A 24,041-nucleotide genomic window follows, 5' to 3' on the forward strand; every position below is an offset into this window, starting at 1 on the left:
AAAACATCCTTGAAAAGATGGTCTGGAACAAAGAGCAGTCAGGCCATCTGCTCACAGGATGTTTAGAAATACAAGAACATCATGGAGAATTCCCAGCATTCATACAAGTTCTACCTTTTTGCTTTGCAATAGGATAATTATAATGCGTTTCTCCAAGCATTGTTTTTATTAATATTTCTTTAAGATTATAAGTTTCACTGAAAGGCAAACAGTATTTCAAATGCTGTAAGTATTTAAAAAGCTTCTCATTTATACTCATTGTATTTTGTAAATTACAGGCTCAAATTATGAGAAAACAATGTATGTTTTTATATACTCTACCTTTTTTTTTTTCTTAACATTTATTCATTTTTGAGAGACAGAGTGTGAGCAGGGGAGGGGCAGAGACAGAGTGAAACACAGAATCTGAAGCAGACTCCAGGCTCTGAGCTGTCAGCACAGAGCCTGACAAGGGGCTCGAACCCACGAACCGTGAGATCATGACCTGAGCTGAAGTCGGATGCTTAACCGACTGAGCCACCCAGGTGCCCCCTTATTTATTTATTTATTTATTTATTTATTATACTCTACCTTTTTAAAAAGAATTTTAGACATACAAACAAATATGTTTATACATTTAGATACTAGTGCCATGCTATGAGTAGTAGAAACTGTCACATGTATCTTACAGAAAAAACAAGAAGTAAAATAATATTTCCAAAGATAATATGAAGATCCCATTAAATTCTGCTACGTTCAAACTTACCCTATTTGCCTCCAGTGCAATGCTTATAAAAAATACTATAACTAGCACCTAGCACCTTCATCAATACTTTCTTATTCTGCATGACACATTAGGAGAATCTATTTCCTACAGGTTAAATCAGTGGCTCTCAACGAGGGGCAATTACTGGTATCATCTGGCATTTCTAAAGATATTTTTAGTTGTCACAAGTTGGGTAAAGGGAGGAAGGCAGTGTTACTGGCATCTACCGTTTAGGGTGGTTAGGGATGTTGCTCAATAGCCTACAACGCCCAGGACAGGAACCCTCACCCTCCTCCAACAAAGGTCCGAAATGAAATATTGTGAATAAAATTAATGCCTTACATCAATAAGTTCGTAGTCATTTTTGGCATGTAAGTGTCTCAGCAGGTACCAACGTGCAGCTGATACAATAGACTTGGGAAACCCCGGTTGATGATACACCACTTTTTCCAAAAGTCGCCGTGTCTCTCTGAAAAAGAGTTCAAAGCATCTAAATTAACACAAGATATTTCATTTACTAGTCTCACACATATTATCTTTCTCATTCTTTTGCACACATGGTACTGATTACTTCATGATTTTTTTCATAGAATAAAGGTAATAATAATAGCTAACATTTATTAAGTGTTTATTACATGTTGGGTACTATGCTAAGTGGTTTACACATGTGGTCACATTTAATATATTCAACTTGTAAGGTTAGGTTGCTGTTACTATTCCCACTTTGCATATAAGAAAAGTATGGCTCATTCCAAATAGAAGAGGGGAAAGGCTCCTATTTTATGAGCACTTCTGATTAGAGCATACCTCTAATTTTTTTTGAAAACAGATAGAAAACAATTAAGTCCATAAAAAATACAAAGATAATTTACACAAGACTAAAAGTGTATTATATCAGGCTTTTTAGTATATGCTTTAAAAGGACGTATACAATATGTGAACACATATAATAGAACAGGGTGGTTTACAGTTGTGTTGTAAGTTTTTCTTTCCTAATTTACTAGCATCTGTGACTCCACAGACTTCCGTATTTGTAGAAACAACACAAATTGTAACTTCAGAAGTTTTGAATAGGAGGATCTTATAAGAAGTAACTGGTTTGAGGTAGAAGGTAAAGAACCTGTCTTGAAGATGCTTCTACATAGAAATCACCATATAATAGGCACACACTTTTTTCTTTGAGTCTGTGCTGATTCGGGCTGATTTTTGGTGGTGATCACGTTGTGGGATGTGCTAACAGATTACAGGCAGGTGGAGACTAAGGCCTTTAAGTAATCTACACTGAGCTTCAGCAGAAAGAGTTCATGAGGAAGTATAAATTATAGGCTAAAACATTTCTGGGTGAAATTTGCCATACAAAAAAATGACCAAGAATAAATCATAAATGATGCTGGAACTGGTGATGAGCCATTAGTCTTAGTTCTTCCTTCACTCCTATTTTGGGATGTTGATGTGCCCTTTGCCACATATTTATATGTATGAAACTCTGTAACTTCACTACCTATCTTGTTCTAGTAACATATGCTCCTAAATGGCTGTCTTACCTACAGTTGCTTTGTATTATGTGTGATATCCATTAGAGAGAGATATTATTCTCAGAATTTCAAAATATTCTTGCTTGTTTTTTCATCCATATGGACTTTTAAGTAGTTTTCTTCAAATTTATTTCTGACCCCATCCATACCCTCCAATAAAAAGATCACCAAAATTATTATATTTTAATCTCAGAAGCTTCGAGCTTTTCTAGATATAAGAACCACACTATTATAATATGTCTCTATCTTTTAAATATTCATTAGTTTTCCATAGCTTATTGCCTTGCATGAACTTGGGTCAATCTAGCCTTGAACTTGTGTCTTTTTGGTTTCTAGAATCCACATTACAATGTTGGTGCATCCTAAGACAGCAAAACTCCCAGCCCTTCTTTACTTGAAATCCTGTCATGCCCAACCTCTCATACTGTATGTACCAAACTATTTTTTGTAAAACAAATGTAAGACTTTATTTTCTTTATATGGTACTAGAACACCTTTCCCAAAGTAGTAACGAATATATGAATAACACCAAGTTTGTTAGACTAACTTTAAATCTGTTTCCTAGAAGGACTGAAAGTGAAGAAACATTTCCAAGAAAAAAAGGGAACAACGATTTTTCATACCTTGCCCCCATTTTGCGGTTGAATTGTAACAAAGCTTGTAAAAAGACAGCCAATGGACAAAAGCAAAGTTTCAAGGCCTCAGTTGTAGCTTCTTGAACCAAAGATGACCAGTGATTATTGGGAATATTAGCCTGCGAAAATATAAGACACATATTAAATCAAAGCTTTCCGGATGTTTACCTTAAAAGGATGCAATTCAACTCTCATTTATTGAATGCCTACTTGTCCAAGTCACCATGTAAATGCTACAGGGACCATGATTCTACAAAATGATTAAGATCTGATTTCTGTCCTTAAATAGCTACAGAACAGGGCAGACTGGAATAAAGAAAGGTTTCAAAGAGAAGACATCACTTAAAACACACTAAAATATTTATTAAAACAAAATGCACTATTCTGTTATATAGGTGAATAAAATCTATCAGTTACTAAGCCTCTTGTTTACCAAATATACAAAACTCAATTTAACATGACTTCAACAGGTAGTGATAAAGTCCCACATTCAAAAATTATCTAAGGATAAAGAAAAGACTAAAATAAAATATTTTAATGAAATCCCAACACAGAAAAAAGGTACAAAGCACAATTAATTAAACTGAACTCATCAATACTGAGAACTTTTTTTTAAAGAATTTCACCTTATAAGGAAAATGTTAAGGCAAACTTTAGTGTCTTACAATATGGGCTGATTCAGAAATAATAGATAAGTATTTCCTAAGGAACAATAACTGGAGTTAAATATGGTGAACAGTCTGCTGAATTATGTTAGAAGGAAAAAAATACACACTTAAAATCTTTCATTAAAAACCTGAGACTGTATCCAAAATCTATAAAGAACTTATCAAACTCAACACCCAAAAAAGCAAATAATCCAGTGAAGAAATGGGCTAAAGACATGAAGAAACACTTCTCCAAAGAAGACATCCCGATGGCCAACCGACACATGAAAAAATGCTCAATGTCTCTCACCATCAGGGAAATACAAATCAAAACCACCATGAGATACCACCTTACACCTGTCAGAATGGCTACATTAATAACTCAGGCAACAACAGATGTTGGTGAGGATGTGGAGAAAGAGGATCTCTTTTGCATTGTTGGTGGCAATGCAAGCTGGTGCATTGGAAAACAGTATGGAGGTTCCTCAAGAAACTAAAAATAGACCTACTGTATGCCCCAGCAATTGCACTACTAGGCATTTATCCAAGGGATACAGGTGTGCTGTTTCGAAGGGACACATGCACCCCTGTGTTTATAGTAGCACTATCAACAATAGCCAAAGTATGGGAAGAGCCAAAATGTCCATCGATGGATGAATGAATAAAGAAGAGGTGGTATACACACACACACAATGGAGTATTACTCGGCAATCAAAAAGAATGAAATCTTGCCATTTGCACCTATGGAGATGGAATTGGAGGGTATTATGCTAAGTGAAATTAGTCAGAGAAAGACAAAAATCACATGACTTCACTCATATGAGGACTTTAAGAGACAAAACAGATGAACATAAGGAAAGGGAAACAAAAATAATACAAAAACAGGGAGGGGGACAAAACAGAGGAGACTCATAAATATGGAGAACTGAGGGTTACTGGAGGGGTTGTGGGAGGGGGGATGGGCTAACTAAGGAATCTACTCCTGAAATCATTGTTGCACTATATGCTAATTTGGATGTAAATTTTTAAAAATAAAAAAAAATTAAGAAAATAATATTAAATAATTAAAAAACCCTTAGACTTTAACTAAGATTTCATAATTACAGGCATCTAGAATACACATTTTAATAAAGGCAATAGAATGAGTCAATACATGGTCCATTTCAAACACTAAAGTATAAAAAAATGTTTTAATGTTAGGACAATAAACAGTGCATGCAGTATATTAGTGTAATCAAGGAAGAGGAAGCTATAAAGACAATAAATCTGAAAACAGAGGACAGAGGTAGTAAGGCACCTTCTATAAAGATGGGAGCAATGAACCATTGGATACATCTGGCAAAGAAAATAAGGCAAAGCCCAAACTAACAAACTTAATCCCTGATATATTTTAGAAACCAGTAATACAAAACGTTTACTGGTTACTTTTATAATGTACTCTCATAAAATATTCTGTAAAGTTAGCCCAAAGATTATTATAGAAGGAAAAAGTTTCTATGCATAACTGGTATATTAAATAGTAGAATGCACACTTTTGACTTCCATTGTGTCTTTAAAACTGATTATATGAGAAAGCACTTTTCCTCTCTCCCTGGATAGAAATTATAGCAGGTTCCATGACTCTGATATCCATTTTTCTTACAGTCATCACAAATAATCTTAATTAGAATATCCTCTTCTTTTCAGTATTTCAATCTTCATTTAAAGGTACGGTTTGCACCCGATCCCACCACAGCTCCCAGACTGGATATGGTTACAGGTAGCAGCACCTGGCCTGTTCTTTCTCCCAACACTCCTACCTTTTCTTGTTAATTGCAGTTTCAAACTGCTACTGAAATACTAGAAGTCTGTATTTGACTGGTGTCACTGTAAGATGATATTTCTAAGCCTGACAGATATTTAAATCTTTTTCTCATCCAGACTTTCCTGGCTTTATCCTAACTTCATGGGTAGTGTCTTATCTGCAGGACCAGCTATGTACTCTGTGGAGCCCAGTGCAAAATCACTGCAAAAATGTATGGCCCTTTGTTCAAAAATAATTAAGAATTTCAAGATGGCGACTACAAGGATTAAAGCAAGAGTGGAGCCCTGAGCAACTGCACAGAATGCACACCTGTGAAGCAGTCCTGTTCATCCACAGTTCCACTAGATGAATATACTCTATTTCACTTACTATCCACATCCTCAAAGCAATCTTGAGACCTCTCGTTTCTTTTGTACTGAAACCCCATCACTCTTCTAGGTAGCCCTACTGGATTGGATTTAAGAGAATTCCTACGCCAATCCACTTTCACGCTGGACCACTCATTCCTGGCTCCAACAAATTCTAGGAGTGTTGCCAATCCCATGTCACAGGAATTCTCCTTCACTCCCTCTGTCTTGTACCCGAGCGTATATTGCTACCCACCTTTAGGATACACCCACCACTGACCACTCTCTGCCAGGGCACATACTTTCCAAAGCACTTTTTTTTTTCTGTCCTAAGACACCAAGTGGAGAGCCACAGCTTCTGAGGTTATGTCAGATACCTGTCTATATGTTACTAGACATGTGCCTCCAGGATCTCAGAGGCCATACATCAAAACCTTCCTTTCTTTGGCAGAAATCAAAAAGATTCTTTTTTGTTTTTGTTCTTTTTTATTTTTACTTACTGATTTGTTTTACTTTTTTTTTTTTTAACTCTTATTTTTATCCCATAATCAGTTACTCTAGAGGATGAAACCCAATTGCGTATAGATTGAAAGCAAAAAATATACACTTTCTCCCTTCCTCACCTTTGTGGGCATCTGTGTGTGGAAATGTGCCATCAAGATGGGGGAGGTAAGCGCTCTCCAAAAAAATTTCTCCATATTCCTTCTCTAACTTCTAATCCATTTATAGCTTCCTTATAGGTTAATCTTCTACTTACTGCAGAAGTCTGTACCTTGATTTTATATCTTCCTTTGGAATCTGTTATCTCTGAAATCTGATACTTAGCATCTTAGCCGAACCTGAGTTTAATATCCTATCCATATATTATCACACATTCAGTAGCCTCTCATAAAAGTGTAATTTTAATATAGTCATGCTCTGTACCAGCTGTTTACCATAGAAATGTGGCATCTCTTATATTCTTTTTTTTTTTTAATGTTTATTTTTGAGAGAGAGACAGAGTGTGAGTGGGAGAGGGGTAGAGAGAGAGGGAGCACAGAATCCAAAGCAGGCTCCAGGCTCTGAGCTGTCAGCACAGAGCCCAACGTGGGGCTTGAACTCACAAACCCCAAGATCATGACCTGAGCCAAAGTCTGATGCTTAACCGACTGAGCCACCCAGCTGACCCTCTTATATTCTTTTACAATAAATGTTCAGTGTCAAATATTACAATAAGAACAGGTTAGATGAGTAGTGTTATAAGGGCATTTGTAAATGTTATTCTACTTGATATTTAACCCTATAAGAAGGCAAAGTAGTATTATCATCTTTACTACTACTACTCCAAAAAAAAAAAAAAAAGACTCTAAATAGTTTAATTGGCTGAAGTTTTCACAAGGAATACATGGCAGAACCAGAACCAAAGCTATTAGAGAAAATACTTTTTGTGGTTGGGGGGAGGGAGGGTAGAAGAGATAGGGTGTATTTGGGTATTACTAAACTGCAAGCTAATTTCCTCAACTGTAAAACAGGATTATTGTAAATATTAAATAAACTAATATGTGTAAATCACTATAACAGTATCTAGCACAGGCTAAGTGCTATAATGTTTGCTATTGTTATTCCTATTGTTCTATTCCAAGTCAGATTTAATTTCCCAGCATTAAGAACAGGCAAAAAAAAAAAAACACCCTCCCCCCAAATAAAAATATTTATTAACTAACAAATAATGTTAGACTAAAAGAGTTTCTACTTTTCCAGTTCACATATACAAGAGACTTATAAGTACTATGTGTGGCTTTCATAGCACACAGCTATCAATGTCACAAAGATATTTGTTAAATATAAATATGTAACAAAACAAAATATTTGATGGTCTACAATTAACCACCATTTTTTTTCACCCAAATCAGCACAAATTTGACAACCATTATTATGTACACATTCATTCAAAACCATTTATTGAAGAGCTCCTATGTACAAGGCAGGGTGGTAAAGCAAGGATGCAAAGATGAACAAAACATGGCCACCGACCTAAGGAGCTCTTAAATGTGCTCTGTAGTCATCTCACCAAAGCTGAAAACATTTCCTAATCCTTATATATCTTTATCAGAAAGCTTAGTTAAAGCAAGCAAATAACATTGGCAATGGATTGCTATGACAAAAGCATGAATTAATTCAGGCCTATCTAGGACAATTTCTTCTAACCATGTAAAACAAAGAACGACAGTTTATCTTTTAATTACAGAAGCAACATTATATGATAAAAATTAAAATACTATCAAAGGATATAAAATGAAAACGTCTTCTCTATCATCCTTTAAAAACCCCCAGTGCTATTCTCCAAAGTAACTGTCATTAACTTTCTTTTTTTAATTATTATTTTATTTATTTTTTTATTTTAGACAGCTAGAGAGCTAGGGATGGAGAGGGGCAGAGCAGGGAGGGGGAGAGAGAATCATAAGCAAGCTCCATGCTCAGTGCAGAGCCCCATGTGGGGCTGGATCCTTTGACCTTGGGATCATGACCTGAGTTGAAATCAAGACTCGAATGCTTAACCAACTGAGCCACCCAGATGCCCCTCATTAATTTTCTTTTTATATCTTTTTATATCTTTCTATGTACCCATAAGCAGGTGCACACAAACACAACATATTTAGACATATATGTTCTTAAATATATGTATCACACATACATACACTCAACTAGGATATCATATACACTGTTCTGCAGTTTTCCCCCCAAAGCACACACACACTTAAACATTTATCTAAGGAGTTTTCCATACTAGTACAGAGGACTTACAGATTAATGTACCTATCTTTGTACCAAAAATCTGATGTCAAATCAAAACTTACTAGAAATCCTCTTACAGAATGTTAAATTGAACTGAGAAATGGGCTGAAATGTTAATTATTGCCACCTTTGTCACAGATGAGTAGCTGGGTTAATTCTAACTTATCAACAAGAAATAAAAATGTATATTCTGCCTTAATTCAACTTTTTAATTTCAATCTTTGTTTCTTTTCTTCCCCAAACAATGACACTGTTCTGCTGGAGTCTATGGATTTACATTGCTATTATTTCCATCAAAAGCCCAAATACAAAGTCCATAAGGAGGCCTCACGAGAAGGTGACAAAACAGGAACTTGAGAGAAAGCACGATCATCTTAAAAATAAATGAATCAATTTTTCATGATTATAACATGATCTTACCATGCAGGCTTTTAAAGCAAGTAGAGCTAGTCTCAGCAGACTTGACAGCTTCCCACTCCAACTGCCCTGCTGGGATGCTACTTGTAGACTCTTTCTATAACACATCTCTGCAGCACCCATCATTCCTTGGCACTGATACACGTGTGCCAGCCACTGAGGAACATAAAGAGAAAAGAACCAAAAAGATTTCAATTTAGTACATAGCCTGCTACTCTACTTCCAACAAAGTCAATACACATTGATAAAGTTAATTTTTTATTTCATTATTGCTAAATTTTGTGCCCCCAAAAAACAAAAATCACAGGTCAAGAAAGGAGTAGCCATCTTGCCCATTCTATCAGCAAGAGCTTACTAGCCACATCACTGGAAAGTCGTTTTTTTTTTTAATATAAATGTGTATCTACTTATTTTGAGACAGAGAAAGAGAGAGTGTGAGCAGGGGAAGGGCAAGGAGAGAGGGAGAGAGAGAATCCCAAGCTGGCTCCATGCTGTCATCACAGAGCCCAATGTGCAGCTTAATCTCAAGAACCATGAGATCATGACTTGATAAGAAATCAAGAGTCGGATGCTTTAAACAACTAAGCCACCCAGGTGCCCCTGACTTGACAGTCTTAAAGAGTTTTCTGAGATGGCAAGTCAAGAACAAAATCAAAATGGACTATGAAAACAGACATATCATGTAAATGCTAATCAAAAAGAAGTTTGTATAGTTGTATTAATAAAGTAGACTTTAAGACAAGAAATATTGGAGACAAAGGGGCTGTTTCATAATAAGAATCAATTAATTGGAAGATATAACACTCCTACATTTGTATTTACCTAATAACATAGATTTTATGCAGCAAAAGTTGACAGAAATGAAAAAAAATAGTCAAATGCAGAATCAAAGTTGGAGATTTTTAGTACACCTATCTTAGCAATGGTTAAAGAAACACAAAACGTTCAATAAGGACATAGAAGATTTAAACATAATTAATTAGCTCGACTTAAGTGACATATTGAGAAGACTACATTCAGTAACCACAGTATATACATTAAGTGACAATGTGTATGCAATATTTACCAAATCCAACCATATAACTAAAGAACTAAAATCATACAGTTTACTGATTAAGTGAAATTAAACAGTAACAGAGAAATAACTAAAAAATTCACCCTCTCCCATATTAGAAATTTTGCATCATGCTTCAGAAAAAAACATGGATCAAAGAAGAAATCCCAATGGAAATTAGAAAACATATTCAGATAAATGACAATGAAAATACTACATAAAGTCCTGGGGGATGCATATATATATATTGGAGAAAGACAGAAAATCTGTAAGTTTCTCTGTCAAGAAGCTAGGTAAAAAAAAAAAAAAAAAAAAAAACCCAAAATGCAAAGAACGTAAAGAAAATAAAAAATAAAAGAAATCAATAATGTGTAAAGAAAATATAATGAAGAAAATCAAACCAAAAAGTTGGTTCTTTGACAAGTTAACAAAATTGTTTATCAAGAAAAAATTCAGAAAACAAATTACCAATGTAAGAATGAAAACGGAAAAAAAGCATTACAGATTATATAAACGGTGAAAAAAATTTTTTAATGTTTATTTATTTTTGTGAGAGAGACAGAGTGTGAGAGAGCAGGGAAGGGGCAGAAAGAGAAAGGGAGACACAGAACCTGATGCAGGCTCCAGGCTCTGAGTTGTCAGCACAGAGCCCAACATGGGGCTCAAACTCACGAACCATAAGATCATGACCTGAGCCAAATTCAGCTTAACAAACTGAGCCACTCAGGCGCCCCCATGATACATTTAAGAGGATATCATGAACAACTTTATGCCAATAAACATGAAATTGAGATGTGCTGGACAAATTTCCTATAGCTCATGAATGCTAAAGAAGTGAAAAGAAATTTAACCAGCAATTAAAAAAAAAAAAAAATCCTTAGCCCAAGTGGCTTCAATGGTGAATTCTTCCAAACATTAAAGAAATAAATGTCACTCTCATACAAACTCTTTCAGAAAATAAAGGAGAATTAACAACATAGATGCCAAAACCTAACACAGACCTCATAAGAATGAAAAATAAGCCATTCTCTCCTGAATATAGGTATTAAAAATTCTCTAAAAAGACATTAACAAATCAACTCCAGCAATATATAAAAGGAGTAATACATCATAGCCAGGAAAACCAAGTAAGATTTCTACTAAGAATGCAAAGTTAGTTGAGCATTTGAAAGTCAACACAGTCCACATTAGCAGAATAATAAAAAAAGAACCATTCTAACAGATGCCCCTCACAAGATCTGTTAAAATTCAACATCCATTCATGAAAAAAATAAAAAATCTTTTATCAATTTAGAATAGAAGACTTCCTTGATCTGATAAATGTATCTATAAAAACTTGCAGTAAATATCATAATTGGGAAACAGTAAATGTTTTCTATGTGAGGTTGAAAATAAGAACATTCACTTATTTTACCACCACTTCTATTTAATATTGTTATTCAAGGTTCTAAACAGTGCAATACAGCAAGAAAAAATCAATATAAATATATTGGAAAGAAAAAGTAAAACTTTACTACTCACAGAAATGACTTAATTATGTTTACAGAAAACCCAAAATCATTTCAAAAGAATAAGTGAATTCAGCAAAGTTGTTGATGGTCAACATATAAATATCACTGCATTTCTAGGTGTTTGGAGCTAACATACAAGACAAAAATACCATTTGTAATAGAACAAAAAACATGAACTACCCAGAAATAAATTTAACACAAAAATGTAAGAGACTCTACACTGAAAACTGTAAAACACTACTGAGAGAAATTTAGAACTTAAATAATTTGAGGCATATACCACATTTGTGGATAGAGAAATTCAGTAGTATTCCTTTATCATTCCTCCCCCAATTAAACTACAGATTCATGTAATTCCAATCAAGATCCTAGCAGGGCTTTTGTTTGGGGGGGGGGGGGGGGAAGGGGGCGGTAAGGAAGCAGGGTAACTGACAATCTACATGTAAATGCAAAAAACCTAAATGACCTGAGACACTTGAAGGAGAAAAAGTCAGAGGTCTTACTATTAGCTCCACACATCAAAACTAATTGTAAAGCTGTAAGAATAAACAAGTAGATGAATGGAAAAGAATAGGGAGCCCTATACGACCCACATATACAGTCACCTGATTCATGTAAAACCATCACTACAGTTCTGTGGGGTCAGAATGGTCTTTTCAAGGAATGATGCGGGGACAGTAAGATATACATCTGGGAAAAAAAGAACCTTGACTCTGCAACATCAACAAAAATTAATCCTGTACGGATCATGTACCTAATATGTGAAAAGTAAAACAAAAATCTCTGAAAGAAAAGCGAAAAATATCTTCAGGAGCTTAAAGGAGGCAAAGCACTCTTAAATAGAAATTTAAACATTAACCATTAAAAGGTAAGTTAGACTTAATTAAAATTAACAACTATTCATCAAAAAATAATATTAACAGTGTTAAGCCAAGGTACAGACATGAGGAACTATGTGCAGTAATACAAATACTCAAAATGTGCTTGTATCCAAAAACTACAATGAATTCCAAAAATCAATTAAAAAGCAGCCCACGAAAAACTAAAAAAAAAAAAAAAGGCACTTTATAAAGAGGATATCCAAAGGTTCATTAAGCTTATGAAAAGTGGCTCAACATCATGAGTCAGGTAAAGTCAAGTTAAAACTATCACAAGATACTATTATCTACTTATCTACTGAGAAGGGGAAATAATAACCATTTCTAGCAATACCAGCAATTGGAATGCTCAAAATTTGTTAGTGGTTTATAAAACTGTTTGATAGGATCTACTAGAGTAAACATACATATCCCTTATCACCCACCAAAAGACATATCTAAGGATGGACATGGCAGCATTAACTATGATAGCCAAAACCTGTTAATAATCCAAATGTCCATCAACTGTAAAAGAGATACATTTTATAATACATTCATAAGATGAAACCGAAAAAAACTACAGCTACGTGAAACAACTAAATGAGTCCCAAAGACTTGATGCTGAATGAAAGTAACCACACACAAAACAAGAGTCTGTTTATGTGATGTTCAAAAAGCAGAAAGACTAGAGAGAAGTGACAGAAGTCAGAATAGTTGTTCTCCTTTTTATTTGAGGTAGGGGGAAATCAAAGAGAGAGGCAGGGGGGAGACAACCAGGTTATTGACAATATTCTGTATCATGGTATAGGTGGTGGCTAAATAGGTATATAGGTAAGTAAAAATGTAATGAATGGTACTTATAAGATTTTCATACTCTATTCTTTGTGAATTATATCATAAAAGAAGACACACTATCTTTTAAGACTCTACATGCTATATAATTTATCTTTTAATTTTTCCTTTTTAGTTTGACATGCATATGAAGTCTTGATGAAGAATATGAAATCATTACTATCCATCTGACCTTAGAATTAAAGTATCTTAATTCTCATATGGCAAACTTTAGAAGAGGGGAAAAAAGCACCACCCTTCTCCAATAATTAGAATAAAAAGTAGGCTTAGCTTGCATAGTCCAACTACTGTATGCCATAGGATAATCTTTTTAAGCAGGGACATCAAAAAGGTGTTATAATGAAAGATCAAAATGAGCAAGAAATTACAGTAAAAAATAAGCTTCTGTAAAATCGATATCAAAAAGCCCCTTTGATACTTTCTCTGGAGCAGAGAGGAAACTATAATACACTGAATAAAGTAATTACATGTTTTCTTGTGTTTTAATATCGATAAGAATAAAGTATATAATGATCATTATGTGTTTGTCACTGTAGATAACCAGAGCCAGCTAAAAGGATAGTCTATTCATTCAAGCATCCATAACTACTTCAAAAAGCACTAAACACCCATTAAAATCCTGGATATGGGTTCCCTATAAGGTAGCTAGAAAAAAAAACACACACATCCTTCCTAAAGGTGGAGTTAGCACCATTATGACAAAATATTTGAAACACTCCTTTAGTGTGTTACATCAATCCTATGTAAAAGGCAGTATTTTCAACATTGTTTTAAATTGAGGAAATTCATAATCGACAACTTAAAAACCTTTGAAGCGGTGTAGCTGCAGATCCTAAATTAGTATTAAACTTGCTTAGTCTCCTTAATCCCAATAGAGCATGCTTCAGTTATTGAAAACGAAACATATATGGTGACTTTAAAAGCAAGATAAACAAAATGGAGCATACCGCCTAACCTCATCTAGTATCATGAAGTATTCTAATTAAGGACTCATTGTAAGAATGGAAAGAATTTACCTGCCACGCTGGAACAGAAGTTGAATTGGACATGACTGTTTTCTGCAGCTCTTCAAGTACAGCATCTGGGAGAGTGTTTTGTGAATCCAGGAGTGGTTTACACTGAACTTGTCTCAGAAGTAAGATAACAGCTGGCTGATTAGGGTTACTTTTTAAATTCTAAAAATTAAACCCCAAATACAAATATATCACACAGATTCTTGAATGTTAAAATAGCAACTAAGCTATTCTTAATGTTGGAAAAAAATCTGAATTTAACCTTTTTCTTATTTAAAAAATAACTGCAAAAGTAAAATAAATAGAACGATGAACATATAAAACTCCACATTTAAATAAACTTTGAAATTGGTAATGCTATAATTGTAGTTTATAAGGAATTTATTTTAGATTTAGTTTCCCTTTGACTTGTTTTATTCTCAAGTGATATCCTGAAAAACTTAAGTTCTGAATGTAAATAGCTGAACCAAGAAAACATAATATTAACAGTGAAGGCTAAAACAATGCCTTATTGGAAGAAACTAGACCATATAAGAAGAAAAGAGCTATAAATGTTTTCCTTTTTCAACCTCTTCACAAAGATATTCACTGGATGTCCTTCTCTAGGCAAAGACTTCCTACACGTAGTAAGAAAAATGACCCATCTATCCATTTCCCTAAGCCATTATTAGTACATGAAAACACACACATACATAATTATATATATGTATATGCATCTCCTTTCCTATATATATCTGTACGGGGGAGAAGTTAAAGAAAGTTTTCTAAACAAGCCTTCCACTATTGTTTTAAACATTTCTTTATTGCTTGTCCTTCAATCTCATGCTTCTCTATTTTTTATTAATTAAGTTATAGTCTTAAATGTATGTGATTGCTTTCTTCTACGTAAGAGATTGGAACAAAAGAATGACAAGAAAAAAATCATAAAAGTATCCCTTATTCTGTCAAACAGAACATAGCAACTGTCAGTTGCTTGTTAAACACTCACTGCATAATACTAATCTGTCCTGAATATAGATGAAATTTCTTAAATAAAAGAGAAAATTTATTACTCTGCTTTTTCGGAGAATTAAAACACCAAAGGGATCTTCAAAGATCCATTCTTCCTTCTCTGTAAAATTTATATTGAACTTTCTTTCAAAAACAAAAACAAAACACATTTCTAAAGAAAATAAAATCTTCCTGGTAAGCAATTATGAAAAAAGATGTTTTCAGGAAAACGTCAGGATAAGGAGATGTTTAAAACTGTCCTTATCCATTAAATTATTTCTAAATAGCTTTATGAAATGGATTCATTCATTCAATAGAAATTTATTGAACCCATACTATGTGCTGGCAAGGTGCTAAGGATTTACTCACAGAGCCCACAATCCAGGTTTATAAAAGGTGACTACTGAGTAGCTCCAATCACCCACTTAATCCTCACAGTCATTCTATGTGGTTCAGAACTTTGGAAAAATACAGGGATGCTGGAAAACATAGCATTCTGAAGGCAGTAACCAGAAATCAAAGGAAAATACTGCTTCCATAATGGTACTGCCTTCCCAAAGACCTATTAAGTCCTTGGGTCCTAGAATCAGACAAATGTGAGTTCAAATGGCAACTCAATCAATTTCTAGCTGCAAACTCTTGTATAAATCGCTTACCCTAAGCTTTAGTTTACTTATTTATAAAAAGGGGATAATAATAAAACATCCATGTCATACATTGTTGTGAAGTTCAAATACAAACTGCTAAATGTACTGACCAGCTTATAGTAGGTACTCAATAAATGTTGGGTAATTATAATCATTACTATCATCACACCATCACCATATGCCCTTTAAATAATGTGCACTCTATTTTTAATGTCATTTTCCAAGTAGGATAAGAATCCACAAATCTCAATGCTCAATTTCATAATAATAATACCTTTGTGCAGAGGCCTTCAGCTTCAGCTAGTCTTCCTGTGTCTATTAGACCAGTGACAGCTTGGGAGAGAGACCACTTTTCAAGAGATTGGTTATAATTTTCAAGGAATTCTTTGTCTCTAACTGTGAACAAAAATGTCAGTGTTACTTTCCTCTGCGATTTATAACATTTTCCCAAAGGAGTAATTAGTTGCTAAGAAGTATTACAATTAGACTTACCATGCATCTATAATTTTTTAAACTTACATGTACTACCGAAATACCATAAACTATCCTGACACGTGACAGGTTTCTGAAGAGTTTCATGGTAGGAATGTTTGTGGCTGAGTAACTTAAAACTTTATAGACTTGTGACTTACATAAAAACAAAACAAAACAAACAAAAAACAAAAAACACTTTACAGCAAAATTAAAAATAATTCATTGTAAAAAATTAAATATTTATTGTGATATAATTGATGTATCGTAAATTACACACATGTACGTATTCAAACAGTACATTCTGAAGACTTTTGACATGGGCGTCTATCCATGAACCATCATTAAAATCAAGATAATGAACATAGTCACCATTATGAAAAGTTTCTTCCTACTCCTCTGTAATCACTTCTGTTCCCCTACCTACCTCTCCTCTCACCCTCTGTCCCCAAGCAACCGCTAATTCTTTTCAGTCACAATAGATCAGACTGCATCTTCTAAACTTTCATACAAATAGAATCATAAAGTATAGACCCCCTTTGTCTAGCACGTTCACAGCTGTTAATATGGTAAATTACATGCATTTTCAAATGTTAAAGTGACTTTGCGTTCCCAAGATAAACCCCAGGTGATCATGATGTATCATCTTTTCTATGTGTTGTTGCATTTGAATTGATACAGTGTGTTATGAATTTTTGCACAGTAGTTCTGCAGTATCCTTATCTTTGCCTGGTTTTGGTGTCAGGGTAATGTTGGCCATATAGAAAAAAGTTACCAAACTTTAAAATTACCTGGAAGGATTTGTTTAGAACTGGCATTATTTCTTCCTTAAATGGTTGGTAGAATTCATCAGTGAAGACATTGGGTCCTGGAGTTTTCTTTGTGGGGAGATTTAGAACTATAAATTCAGTATCTTTTTTTTTTTTTTTAAATTTTTTTTTTTTCTCAACGTTTATTTATTTTGGGGACAGAGAGAGACAGAGCATGAACAGGGGAGGGGCAGAGAGAGAGGGAGACACAGAATGGGAAACAGGCTCCAGGCTCCGAGCCATCAGCCCAGAGCCCGACGCGGGGCTCGAACTCACAGACCGCGAGATCGTGACCTGGCTGAAGTCGGACGCTTAACCGACTGCGCCACCCAGGCGCCCCTAAATTCAGTATCTTTAAGAGATACAAAGCTATTCAGTTTATTTCTTCCGAAGTGAGTTTTGTGTCTTTCAAAGAATTTGTCCATTTCTAAGTTGCCAAATTTAGTGGCATAAACTTGTTCATAAGATCCTATTAGCCTTTAAATAGCTATAGCGATGTACCCTCTTTCATTTCTGACATGGGTATTGTTTTTTATCCCTGATGTCTGGCTAGAGGTTTATCAATTCTATTGATCTTCTCAAAGAACAAGTTTTCACATTTGTTAATTTTTTGTTTTCTATTTCACTGATCACTACTATTTATTACTTCTTTTCTTCTGCTTACTTTGGGTATAATTTCATCTTCCATTTTCTAGTTCTTAAGGAGAAGATGAGATCACTGATTTGAAGGCTTTAATGTAGACATTAGATGCTATAAATTTCTCTGTAAGCAGTGCTTTTAATACTTTGAAAGGCTGTTTTTCCCTTTTCACTCAGTTCAAAATATTTTCTCACTTCCCTTCTAGCTTATTCTTTGAACTGGATTATTTAAAAGTATTTATTTAGTTTCTAAATACATGATTTGAAGCCCTTTAAATTTATTTAGACCTGTTTCATGGCCCATTTAAGATTTGGGTAAGTGCTCTGCATGCATTTGACAATAGGCCTTCTGCTGTTATTAGAAGTATTCCACAAAGGCCAATTAGGTCAAGTTAGTTGACAGTGCTGTTCAAGTCTTTATTATATCTTTACAGATTTTTTTGTCCAATTGTTCTGTCAATTATCAAAAGATTACTAAATCTCTAGTTATAATTGTGGATTTGTCTATCCCTTTCAGTTCTGTAAGTTTTTGCTTCGTACATTTTTCCATAAGTTTTCATTTTTTCTACCCATCTTATTGTGAAATACAATGCAGATTTTTTGTATTTTGAAGCTCTGCTACTTAGTGCTTAAATGCTTAGATTTGTTATGTTCTCTTGATGAACTGATTCCATTATGAAATGGCCTTCTGTATCATTGGCAATATTCCTTGCTCTGAAATCTAATTTGCCTGAAATTAGCAGTGCCATTTCAACTTTCTTTTTTTTTTTAAATGTTTATTCTTGTTTGAGAGAGAGAGAGAGAGAGAGAGAGAGAGCGCGCGCGCGCGAGTGCACACATGAGTGGGGGAGGGGCAGAGAGAAAGGCAGACATAGCATCCAAAGCAGGCTCCAGGTTCTGAGCTGTCAGCACAGAGCCCAATGCAGGGCTTGAACTCCAGAACTGTGAGATAATAACCTGAGCTAAAGTCAGATGCTTAACTGACTCAGCCACCCAGGTGCCCCTCACCTGTTTTTGATTAGTGTTGACATGGAATATCTTTTTTCATCCTTTCACTTTTTAGGCTATTTTTATCTTTATGTTTAAATATAAATTTATATTTTATCTATTCTTCTTTTAGGCAGTTTATAGTTGGCTCTTGCTTTTTTATCAATCTGACAATCTCTGCCTTTTAATTAGGGTATTTAGACCATTTAAGTTGACTACCGATATTGTTGGGTTTAACTAATGTGTTGTTTTCTATTTGTCTTATCTGGTCTTTGTTCTCTTTTCCTCTTCTTTGGATTATTTTTTATGATTTCATTTTATCTACTTTGGTGGCTTATTTACTATAACTCTATTTAGTGTCTACTTTAAACTTTAAAGTATTCATCTTTAACCTGTCACAGTCCACCTTTAAGTAATATTATACCACTTCACTTACAGTGTAATTTTATAACAGAATACTTCCATTTTCCCCTTTTATTCTTTTTTTTTAAATTTTTTTTTCAACGTTTATTTTATTTTTGGGACAGAGAGAGACAGAGCATGAACGGGGGAGGGGCACAGAGAGAGGGAGACACAGAATCGGAAACAGGCTCCAGGCTCTGAGCCATCAGCCCAGAGCCCAACGCGGGACTCGAACTCACGGACCGCGAGATGGTGACCTGGCTGAGGTCGGACGCTCAACCGACTGCGCCACCCAGGCGCCCCCCCTTTTATTCTTTGTGCTATTGTTGTAATGTGTGCTTTGAACAATTACGTTTTAAAGAGACTTCTATCATGTCACCTGTGGATCTGTTTCTACTGAGTGATTTATCTCACTATGGGTGGTATTTTTCTACCTCTTCGCATGCCTATTCTGTTTTTAACTGGACACCAGACATTGTTAATTTTACCTTGTTGAAGGCTGAACATTTTTGTATTTCTGTAATGTTCTTGGGCTTTGTTCTGTAGGAAGTTAAGCCCCTTGAAAATGATTTCATCTTTTCAAGGCTTGTTTTTAAGCTTTGTCTGATGAGAACATAATAGCCTTTAGTGTAGGGCTAAGTGTGCCCACTACCTTTTGGCAATATCCTTCTGAGTACTTTGCCCTGAATTCATCATGTATGAAATGGTTGTTTAAGCTTACTTGAAGCAGAAACAGCAGATAACAGGGCCAAGTACAAATCCATTCTCTTCGGCTCAGTGTTGTCCACTAGAGCCAGTTTATCTTCAGCATGACAGGCTGCCATTAGCCCAGCCCAGACGGCAGGGTCACCTAAACACAGGAAATGTTAGAAGGCTTGTTAATATCAACATATTGCTGAAAAGCTACCAAAAATGAGAGTACGAGTTTATAAATACCAAAAAATTAAACTGAAAATAAAATAAATTATATCTCTAGAAAAAAAAATCATTTTCTTAAAGGAAAACTATACTTCTTTTCAGAAGGCATATTACTATATTCATTCTTCAAGATTTGCTTTTTTTTCAAAATACAGCAAAGGATGAGAAATATCCTATTAAGCTCTTCCATGGCTGATTAGCTCAGCTGTCTAGAGTACTGTTCTATTGTGGAAAAGAAGAATAAGATAAAAACAGAGAGGGAGGTAAACCATAAGAGACTCAACTACAGAGAAAATAAAAGAGTTATTGGAGGGGAGGTGGGTGGGGGAATGGGCTAAACAGGTGATGGGCATTAAGGAGGGCACTTGTGATGAGCACTGTTGGGTTACATGTAAGTGATGATTCACTATATTCTACTACTGAAACCAACAACAAAAAAAGGAAAAGTCAATTATATTCACTTTCATTGGACACCAAGGACAAGTCTCAAAGAGACATTTATGTTTATCATTCAATCTCTGTATTAAAGGTTCAATCATAGGAAAGGCAAGATAACACTCCTTCTCAGTTTTTAAGAAAAGTCTGAGTCAAAGGAAAAGCTCAAGATAACTCCATTTACATATGTTCTAACAGCCAATCGTGAAAGCCATTTTATCATTCCAAATGAAGGAATTCTATGATTATATATCTCTTCATCGATTTGATCTTTCCTTCCTTCCTTCACACCATGATAGCTTCTTCTGGGGAGAGGAGGAAGCAGTAGACTGAGACTGAGATGGTAATAATAGAGATTATGCAGACAGATGCCTCTTTTTAAGAAAGGCAGTTGTGAAGACAAGGTGAAAAAGAACTTGGAACTTTAGAAGAGTTTTTATTTTTTGCTTTTTATTTCATAAGTCATATTTTGCAGGTTAATATTTGCATGGCCTGTATGTTAGTCCTGCTACACTTAAAAAAAATTTTTTTTTAATCCCACAAGGGGTGCTAGCTAAAAAGAGTGTCATTTAAACAAAAATTTTAGCTTCAATTTTATATTTTTTATCTAACTGCTCCATCTAATATATATCCCCTATCAAATGTCTGAAATGTTTCTCTACTTCATTTATAGAGGATCAGTATTACTGCTATAATAGTATAAGAATCATTAGAAATCTTAGGCACATAAAAAATTTTTACGAAAAAATTAAATGCATACCACATTATAAAATAACTCCTGCCTGAAATAATGACTATTTAAATAACAAAAGATATAATCAAATTCTAGAATAAGGAAATGGGAACCATCCCTCAGAACTTATGAGATCTGATTAATGTATAATGAAAGGCACATGACTCTTAGATCTGGGTTTTAGGTCTAACAATGGCACTAATTAACTCTGCCAGCTTTCCCTTCAGGACTCATTTTTCTATAAAACAAATGAACTGGATGATGGCTCGGGTATCATCAGGTCTAAAATCCAAAGTTCCAACTGAGGTAGACTCAATTTCTGAATTTTTTTTTGTAGTTTCAAGTTTTTATTTAAATTCCAGTTAATAATTTCTGAACATTGACTTATTTCTAAGATTAAGTGAAGAAATCCCTTAGAGATCTTAGGGTATTCTATAGTTTAGATTACAGGAGGGAGGAGATGGACATTAGTTGGCAGCAATTTCTTCTGTCACATTTCAAAAGAACTGCTGTTTTCATTTAGTCTTCCAGACTATTCAGCAACTTCAAATTCCCTATGAAATAAAGTGATAGTATAAAAATATATTTATTACAAGCCTCAATTTTTTAATTTTTTTAATGTTTATTTTTGAGAGAGACGACAGAGCATGAGAAGGGGGAGAGGCAGAGAGATAGGGAGACACAGAATCTGAAGCAGTCTCCAGGCTCTGAGCTGTCAACAGAGAGCCCAATGCAGGGCTTGAACCCATGAACCGTGAGATCATGACTTGAGACAAAGTTGGCACTTAACCAACTGAGCCTCCCAGGCGCCCCTCAAATTTTTTAAATATAGTTTGCTAAAAATATCTTTTAATATCACAGAAGCACTAATCTAGCAGAAATTGGATTTTTTAAAATTTGATTCTAAATTCTTGGGATTATATTTAAATTTCTAAAAAGATTCCTTTGAATACCATCTGTCAAAACTATACTTTGTTCAGCTACAAGGACTAGGTATATGCTACTACCCATAACTACAATTACATTTACTTTTATTGGACTCCAAAACCAAGTCTCAGACAGGCATTCATCTTCATCACTCAGGCTCTGTTTTAAGCATCTTTGAGTATATATTTCTCCAGATAATATGGGAAAGTAAGATCATTACAGAAGACCTTATATGGGCAATGTCACCTTTTTAACATTTAATGCCCCTCATACAATCAAAACCTAACAGATCTTTTATCATACTAGATTCATAGTAAAAATCCTTGAGAGTAATTATACCCATTTTTTTTTTTTAATTTATTGACTTTGAAAGAGAGAGAAAAAGAAAACGCAAGCAGGAGAGGGGCAGAAAGACAAGAGGAGAGAGAGAATCCCAACGAGGCTCCACACTGTTAGCACAGAGCCTCACACAGGGCTCAAACTCATGAATCCTGAGATCATGACCTGAGTCAAAATCCAGAGTTAGATGCTTAACTAACTGAGCCACCAGGCACCCCCTGCCTTTTTTTTTTTTTTAACCCAATACTTACATGAAAACACCTCTAAAAGTCAAAAACTTATCCAATGTATAACAAAAACAAATCGAAATGTTTAGGGTCTCTTTTTGTTCTATTACATAAATGAAACAAAGAATAAGCAATAAGATATTGGTCTGTTTACTTGTTTTATAAAATAATCTCTGAATTACTAGATATTTAGCCATTTAGTTAGGATCTTTATAATTTATAGTGAAGACAACATTGGACTTATTTTGTACAATTTGTTTCCTAACAGTCCCCAGCCAAAAGCAAAACTATTCCGATCTAACAAATGTTTGAAGTGCTCTGTGGGAATAAATTATTTAATGCTACATGTCATATTAAAAATAATATTAGTAAAAATACGCCTCATAAGCCCACAGGTATTCCAGTGCTCTGGGGCATTTCTCCAGCAGTGATAATGGAAGTATGCTGATGCAATCGTATATACTCCCTCAGTGTGATCAATGGTATACACATGACACAAAAAGAGCTGCTCAGGTGAGGCCATCACCTTGGCATTCCAACATTACCACAGAACACACCTTTACTCCTCAAGTAGCTAACTACCCATAAAGATAATTAAAATGACTAAACATGTTCATTAAATAATTTAGCAGCTATAGGTAGACCTCATTAAACCAGACAGATGCAAAACAGAAATAAAACTATTCCATGAAAATACAGAATTCAGATTTTCAATCAAGGATAATAAAGTATCCTTATGCAGATATTCCATTCAGCCTGTTTCAAGAATTGATTACCTCTTAATTATCAACAGCCAAATGTAGATAATCAAATAATATGCAAAACCTTATTTTCTTAAAATTCCCTTTTATTTCATGAAAATACAAACTTTGTACCCATAAGCCGCAAATGCAAGACCAACAAAATTTGAATTAATGAAATGGATTATATTATACTCACCTGGAGAAAGAAGAGCTGCTTTCTGAATGGTCTTTAGTGCAATATTTTTTTCACCTTCTGATGAACTGCTTCCCATAGCTAACTGATTTACCGCAGTATACAGTAACGCCTTCTGCATAAGAGAAAAGAAGAGGGTTAACAAATTATCTTTATAGCTCAGTGACTTTCAAACTGGCTAAAAGCGGGCCTCTATTGGGTATAATGTAACCTCTTAAACTTAGGGAGAAAAAATTGTTATTGTTTATCAATAATATTATTTAATAAGTAGGACATTTCCTTTGTACTGGGGAAAACTAACCTTTCCATGATTTGAGTCCAAAATATGAGCCACATTTCCTGCAACAGCACCTCCCTATAATAGAAAATAATTATTTAGATAAACTTTC

At 34.5% G+C, this 24,041-nt stretch overlaps 1 protein-coding gene across 3 annotated transcripts in view; it reads right to left on the reverse strand.

Moving 5' to 3' along the window:
• The window catches only part of SKIC3 (SKI3 subunit of superkiller complex), a 108,367-nt gene that overhangs the window by 5,251 nt on the left and 79,075 nt on the right, over positions 1-24,041 (reverse strand). For all 3 annotated transcript variants that reach the window (XR_007151985.1, XM_047857702.1, XM_047857703.1), the window contains exons 35-42: positions 23,954-24,007; positions 23,656-23,767; positions 19,859-19,987; positions 16,104-16,225; positions 14,196-14,354; positions 8,909-9,061; positions 2,904-3,034; positions 1,088-1,214 (exon numbers count right to left, since the gene is read on the reverse strand). Coding sequence is in view for 2 of the 3 variants with exons in the window: in XM_047857702.1 (XP_047713658.1) it covers positions 1,088-1,214; positions 2,904-3,034; positions 8,909-9,061; positions 14,196-14,354; positions 16,104-16,225; positions 19,859-19,987; positions 23,656-23,767; positions 23,954-24,007 (987 nt within the window). In the remaining variant the exon portion in view is untranslated. The remainder of the gene's footprint in view (positions 1-1,087; positions 1,215-2,903; positions 3,035-8,908; positions 9,062-14,195; positions 14,355-16,103; positions 16,226-19,858; positions 19,988-23,655; positions 23,768-23,953; positions 24,008-24,041) is intronic.

The sequence above is a fragment of the Prionailurus viverrinus genome, chromosome A1 (genome assembly GCF_022837055.1).
Source record: "Prionailurus viverrinus isolate Anna chromosome A1, UM_Priviv_1.0, whole genome shotgun sequence".
Taxonomy (NCBI): Eukaryota; Metazoa; Chordata; class Mammalia; order Carnivora; family Felidae; genus Prionailurus; species Prionailurus viverrinus.